This window comes from Nanorana parkeri, unplaced genomic scaffold, assembly GCF_000935625.1.
Source record: "Nanorana parkeri isolate BGI_ZX_2015 unplaced genomic scaffold, ASM93562v1 scaffold1209, whole genome shotgun sequence".
Lineage (NCBI taxonomy): Eukaryota > Metazoa > Chordata > Amphibia > Anura > Dicroglossidae > Nanorana > Nanorana parkeri.
Window position 1 is genome coordinate 377,656 of NW_017307477.1, and position 7,512 is coordinate 385,167.

The following is a 7,512-nucleotide window of genomic DNA, read 5'->3' on the forward strand; positions in this document are numbered from 1 at the left end:
ACGTTTGGGGGGGGGGGGGGGGAATATGGCCGCCGCTTGAGTGGGGCAACTCAGAATAATAACGTGCTGGATTAGTGTGATCCTGGTTCATTTTATTACTTAATTGCTGTGCTGTATGTGTATAGGCCAATGCCTTGGCTGGCGCTCGTGCAGAACAAGTTTCTTGGGCAAACCTCTTGGTTGTAACGAAACCGGAAGTCAGGCGGTCACAGAACTTGATAAGTTCTCAGTGTCGACAGATCACCAGAACAAAAATAGCTCAGTCCTTCTAGAGCTCAAAGTAGAAAAGTGTCTGATGCTACGTTCACTTAAATTTTGCAACTTTTTGAAGGCTATGACTCTAGTAAAGAGCTGCATGGAGTCAGTAGCTCTGGACAATGCTTTATGTCTGCAAAAAAATTTTAAATAGCTGCATACAGAATAAATTCAGATGCTGTCAGACTCATCACAAACATGTTCCCTTTGAAAAGGTGAACTGCTGCATGTCCCAGCACTCTTCCCTTGTGTTCAGATATTTTTGTTATAAATCAGCCCAGGAAATGGACCTTGACCAAATGTTCCCCTCTATCAGGTTTTCACTTAAAACCAATTTCCAAAGATTGTTTCTGAAACGAGCTGCGTGCAATCATGGCAGCAAGATTGGAAAAAGCCCGGCACACTTTAAACCTTTAGTGACCCGTAAAAGAGAAGAGACAAAATGTATTCCTTATTTAATTCTGATACAGCAGAGGCCCGAGGGCCTGACGGCTCACAATGTATCAGCTGCAGCCGAGTTCTAATGTTTATTTTGAGATTTGGTGGTTCGACTTTTACAAAATCTTCTGATTATTGAACAATATCTTATTGAAGTGTCACTCTGGCCAAACGTTGAGGCTCTAGTTGGCTTTCATGGTCAACTCACAACTTCTTACATGGCTATGGCCCCTCAACACCTGCCCATGCATCAGAATCATACTCAACCCTTTGTTACCCATCACTAGGCAGTTACAGAGCCATAATTGCAAATTGTGGGGCTCCATAGCAACATTTTGTATGGTTTAGACAGACATCCCAACACTCCCTGATGTTCCGGGAGTCTCCTGCTATTAGATAGCAGAGAGGCAGAGGGCACCTCCCTGAAATTGCTTTTTTTCAGGTTGGGATCTCTGCTTAGACCTTAACATAAAGTATATATGTTAGGAGAGTGGACACCAGTGGTCGGAAACTAGACATGTGCAATTCCTTTCATTACGAATTTTCCTGAAATTCGTAAATTCGGAAGCATCTGAAATCCGAATTGCAGTTTCCGAAATACGAAATTCCGTTAACGAATTTCGGATCCAAATTTTTTTGAAACAAGAACTAATATTACCCCTGTAAATGAGGTTGAACAACATGACAAGACAGGCAGGAAATACAAAATTCCGTTGACGTATTTTCGTTCCGTTACGAACATTCGTTATATTGAAGTTAAAAAGCAAAATACATTTGTTAATATATTGGAGTTGATGGTAGTTATTTTTTTAATCCGAAATACGAAATTCGGATCAGAAATCCATTAACGGAATTCCGTATTTCGGATAAAAAAAAACAACTACAACGACTCCAATATTAACAAAGGTATTTTGCTTTTTAACTTCAATATAAAAAATGTTCGTAACGGAACAAAAATCCGTTAACTGAATTTTGTATTTCCTGCCTGTATTGTAATGCAACTCTCAGCAGCAGAAGAGAAAACCTCTGATTGGTCAACCAAACGAAATACGAATTCTGTTAACGGATTTCGGATCCGAATTTCAGATAAAAAAAAAAACTCATCAACTCCAATATTAACAAAGGTATTTTGCTTTTTGACTTCATCATAACGAATGCTCGTAAAGTTACGAAAATGTGCCGAAACTAACGAAAATTCATATTTCGTACGAATCCGAATTGAGTTTCGGACACGAATTACGAAATACGAAATAACAGATATTCCGAAATGAAACGAAACGGAACAAATTTTTTGACAGCGCACAAGTCTACCGGAAACCTTCAGGCTAAGCACAGTTCTTAGGGAAGAAGAAGAGGTTAAATAGTCAGAATCACTAGACCGGAATCAGTGTTGGGGTCACAAGCCAAGGTTGATGCTGGAGAAGAGTTTCATAGTTGGGGTCACAAGCTGGGGTCATTGCTGGGGAATAGTTTTGTAGTCGGGTCACAAGCCAAATTCCATTCCAAGTAGTAAAGGAAGTAGCACAAGGCAGCAGACTGGATTATGTGTGGAGCACAATAATCTGGCAAGGACACAGGGTGTTCTTTAAATAAAAGGCCATGTACTCTGATTGGCCACAAGAGACTCATTGAGAAGCTTAGTATACAGGACTATAGCAGATTCAAGTCTGGAAGCAAAGTCCAAGGCGGCAAACCTGATAAGTCACGGTCCAGTGTGTGGGAGACCCAGGTTCAAGGCCTCAGTTCCTGACCATATTAAAGTCAAGTACAGGAAGCAAGAGAGCGCTCAGCAAAGTGGGTACATTACTGGGGACCAGAGCTTTGGACAGACAGGGAAGAGGAGGGAGTGAGCTTCTACTTACTGTTCCTGGTTTCTCCCCAATAATCCATTGTGGCGATTCTGCCTTACTGAGTATGGAGAATCTTGAGTGACCTACACAGAGTCTTGACCCTATAGAACATGTTTGGGATAAATTGAGCTTGCGACCCAGGTCTTCTCATACTACATCAATACCTGACCTGCTCTTTTGGCTGAATGGGCACAAATGTCCAAACACTCACTCTAATGGAAAGCTTTCCCAGAAGAGTGGAGGCTGATAAAGCCTCAAAGGGAGGACACATCTATATAAATGCCCATGGTTTTGGAAGCTGACCATTGTAAGCCTCCATGACAGTAGTATGTGGTTTGTCTGGAGCCCTGTAACTGTCAACCAACTCCATAATATTTGCCATGGTTACGGAATGGGATGTTGGACAAGCTTTTGACCATTTAGTGTATTTCACAACGGGGCAGTGAAACCAGCATAAGGAACCAGATATAGGTTGTCACTGCTTCCCCCCCCCCCCCACAGTGGGCTTTCTATAATAGCAGCTTACAGCAGATGTTTTGGTGGTACATCATCATCTCACCGAGTTCAAGGACAACACTAAGGCTGTCCTTGAACATGGCGTGGTTTGAAACAAGGTTTTGGTTTCCTGGTGGGAAATCAAAGTTTGTTTCCATCCACTCCCATATCTACGAAGCTTAACTCTGCCAGTCTCCCTTTTCTGTGTTAATTAGGTGCTGAATTAATTAGCCTTGATTGTGTTCTCTGAAAGTGTTGTTAAAGAAACAAAGCTTCATGGTGAATCTGTCTGGCAGTGCACCATGGGAACTTGTACGTCCCACTGGAGCAAATTATGTTTTGTGCTAATTACACAAAAGTAAGTTATGAGTAAGTGAAAAATAAAGCTCAGCTCATCTTATTTAACCACTTCAGATCACATCTGTATACCCCTGTAGACCAGGGCAATTGTTACCTTTCTGATATGGGCCTATCGGTTTAGGAATAACAAACAATGTTTCCTTTTAGTGATATTCTATTGCAAAAATGATTTTATTTTTTATGCAATCTATAGGAAAAAAAAATTAAGAGAATAAAAGAAAACACCCTTTTTTTTACTAGGATCGGTGTTAGATTGGGGGAAAAAATGTAAATAGAGAGTATACATTCTATAATTAGTTCTATTTAAGATAACATACACCCTGTGTGCTGTGTTGAAGTCTTTTTTGGATGTGTGTTTTGGGCCCAGGTTCTAAAACTATTTTACAGGAGCGTCCCGAGGCTGGGTGTCACCCAGAGCGGGTACCGGGTGACACCCCGCCATGACGTCATTGCACATGCGCGACCATCTTGGTGGTACCTGCTGGTGTCCATCTTTGTGATGGACGCTGGCAGAGAGAGGAGGGGACGTTCACCCGGCGGGATAAGGTATGCTCTCCTCTCTCCTGCAACTATTGGTCTATGACCGACTTTTCAGAGGGGGTGACACTAAAATGACTGTTAGTAATTTTGGTGTCATCCCTCCAATGGTGTCACCCGGGTGGGGGCTGCACCCCCCTAGTAATGCCACTACTATTTAATAAGGGAGAACAAAGTGTAATGGTGATATGTAGGGTGCAGTAACCCACAAACCCATCAAAATTTGTCATAATATTATTTGATTTAAAGTGAGACCTGATTGACATAAATGAATCACTTAATTCCATTAGGGCACTTAGCAATGTCTTAGTAAAGTGTAATTCCACCCAAAAGGGATCATTAGCTCCCAGGTGGGCATCCTATATTTCTAGTGATGAGATATCCCTGGCATAGTTCCTAACTCTGTTCTTGCCACTAAGGGAGACCGAGGAAATGCTTTTTCTTGCCTGTAGCAGAGTGATGATGTCATCTCAACCTAGGTAGCTTCAACAGACTGGAACTCAGAGAGAAAACAGGGTAAGTACAGTATATGCTGCTGGGGAGAGATACAATAAAGTTTTGTTTTGATTCATCTTTATCCAAACGGTCTGCTAAGTGTGACGGTCAGCCGTCATCATTACCACCATCTGAACAATCTCAGTGTTGCAATAAGAAAAGCAGCAGCTTCACGTCCTTTTGTACATGCAAGAGCCTCAGTAAATATTCTGCCTATAGAGAAACTCCTCCAGCAGACAATGTCAGCAATCTGACTTCAGGCTGTGTGCGGATAGCTAGAAAAAGCAGGCTGCAATATGACACAGGAGCCCAAGCTGAGCTTTATGGCAATTTTAAACAATTGCTGAAGTTGCAGATTAAAATCAAAATTATTAATTTTTTAATTCAGTTACAATTTACAAATTATATTTAAGATTAACATGAAATGACAAATATGGAAAAGATATGACTTTTTAAAAATTGTATCTATTGACCTTTGTGTTCAGGTGGAAACCCGTACACGTGGTGGATTGGAAGAGGGAACGAGAGACACACCTACTGGGGCGGGTCCCTGCCTGGGCAATGTGCATGTGGACTGGAGGAGAGCTGCATCGATATGAGACAATACTGCAACTGTGACGCTGACAGACCTGACTGGTAAGACAGAGATTATAATATTATTTATTAAAGTGGAAACAAATGATCTTTTTTCAATGGAAAAACTCTATAATTGCGGGTTATGAATACTTATAAATCTGTGTTACCTGATGCAAAATCCATATTTCATACTCACACACCCCCACGGTGGGCACCACCCTACGCCTCTTTGTCATGCTATGTGGGTTGACTTCTTTTTCTTCCCATCTCAGCCCTCTTACCCCGATACGCATGAACCCAGCCTTCCCTCCAGGCTTCCACAGCTCTTTTCTCCACCGATGGTCACCGGACACCGCCCCAACTGCAAACATGTTCTTCAACCGACAAGGAGAATTTCGGGACCTATCGGACCTCAACTCCCAGAACCCTGCACACCCCATTCCTATGTGGACGTATCTACAACTACGCCACTTCCTTAACCCTCGAGAAAACAGACACTCCCACACTCTCCCCCTAAAACCTTTTGCACATCTTCACAAAGAATCACGCATGCGATTTCAACTCTATACGCCCTACTGAACGATTCCTCCTCCCGCCCACACTGTTTTGTTGTTGTCTAGCTCCCTAAATGTAGAAATCCAGGAGACTAACTACAAACTTCGGTCACGAGACAAAACACTGACAGTGCTACACCGCATTTTTCCAGATACTCCTGCCACCTGTTGGCGTTGCTCTCAGGCAGAGGGCACCCTCCTCCACATTTGGTGGTCCTGCCCGCTTATCTCGCCCTTCTGGGCGGAAGTGCACGCCGTACTGAGGACCATCACAGGTACCTCCCTTGAGTTCTCTCTGGCATCCTTTCTTTTATATCACTTCACTACCCCCCCCACGCATAACCAAAAGCTCTCTGGCCATCCACTTGCTGAACGCAGCAAAAACTGTGATTCCAAGGCATTGGAAATCACCTCATCCACCATCAATCCGGGAATGGCTCTCCCGAGTGGAAATGGTGGCAAACATGGAAGAACTCATTTCCTCTGGTAAGGATGATATGCATCGCTATCTAAAGACTTGGACAGCTTGGCATCTATTCAAAGATTCCGACACCTACATTGCCCTCCTACAATAAGTAGCCCTTCTCTCTTACTCCCCCTCATCGCCGCACTACCATTCTCCTCTTTCTTCCTCCAATTCCATGCCACCGATGTCACCCCGTCTTGCTCCATAATCTTCATTCCTTTCCAGCTCTTCTCTGCTTTTTTCCCTTCTTTGAAGATACCCGGACGGTAGCCCCTCCCCTCTCCTTTTCTACCCTTGTCTCTGATCCTGCATTCTCCAACCCTCTTTCACGCCTTCCTTTCTCCCCCTCCCCCTTTTTTTTGTATTTTGTAGTTGTGCTTGCCCCATGCCCTGGATAGTAGCCTACAATGGGCTATTATCACAGTAATGTAGCCACCTAACACTTCACCCACTTTACTCCCACCATCACCTCATGATGACACTCTTTAGCATCACAACTCAACTCACCCCTTCGGTTATTAATCCACCCTTCGTAGCGATACAGTATGCCTTATTCTATCCACTGTCTGCACCTTGGGTAATCCTTCACAAAGGGGCATGTCCCACTGTATACAGTGATCATCCATACCACTATGACCACCTGCCTAATATTTAGTAGGTCCCCCTTTTCCTGACCCATCCAGGTATGACCTCTGAAGGTATGCTGTGGTATCTGGCACCAAGCCGTCAGTCCTGTAAGTTGTGAGGTGATCGGCCTCCATGGATCGGACTTGTTTTTCCAGCACATCCCACAGATGCTCCATTGGATTGACATCTGGAGATTTTGGAGAAAGAACTGAAATCCAATAAATAAAAGGGGCGGGGCCAGGGACAGCTAGGCTGGGGAGGAAAGTGCTAGATAATGTTGGACCACCTCCAGCCAAGAAATGAGGCGGGCTCTATCTGACTTGCTGCAACTTCTAATGCAGATTGTGAGAAGCTCCCACTGTGCAGTGATATCAGAGGAAGCCATTCCAGTCCAGGAAAGAAGTCGGTAAAACTGTGCACGACTGAAGGGAAGGAAGCAGGTCAGATATAACACTGAAGGGAAGGACGGAGGTCAGATAGAAGACTGAAGGGATGGACGGAGGTCTGATATAAGACTGAAGGAAATGATGGAGATCAGATAGAAGACTGAAGGGAAGGACGGAGGTCAAATATAAGACTGAAGGGAGGACGGAGGTCAGATATGAGACTGAAGGGAGGACGGAGGTCAGATATGAGACTGAAAGAAAGGACAGAGGTCAGATAGAAGACTGAAGGGAATTGCGGAGGTCAGATAGAAGACTGAAGGGAAGGATGGAGGTCAGATAGAAGACTGAAGGGAAGGATGGAGGTCAGATACAAGACTGAAGGGATGGACGGAGGTCTGATATAAGACTGAAGGGAAGGACGGAGGTCTGATATAAGACTGAAGGAAATAATGTATGTAATACAGTATGTAGTA

General features: G+C 43.7%; 1 protein-coding gene across 1 annotated transcript in view; it reads left to right on the forward strand.

Moving 5' to 3' along the window:
* The window catches only part of LOC108796998 (contactin-associated protein-like 5), a 283,699-nt gene that overhangs the window by 204,832 nt on the left and 71,355 nt on the right, over positions 1–7,512 (forward strand). The window contains exon 15 of the mRNA XM_018568564.1: positions 4,916–5,066. Coding sequence (XP_018424066.1) covers positions 4,916–5,066 — 151 coding nt within the window. The remainder of the gene's footprint in view (positions 1–4,915; positions 5,067–7,512) is intronic.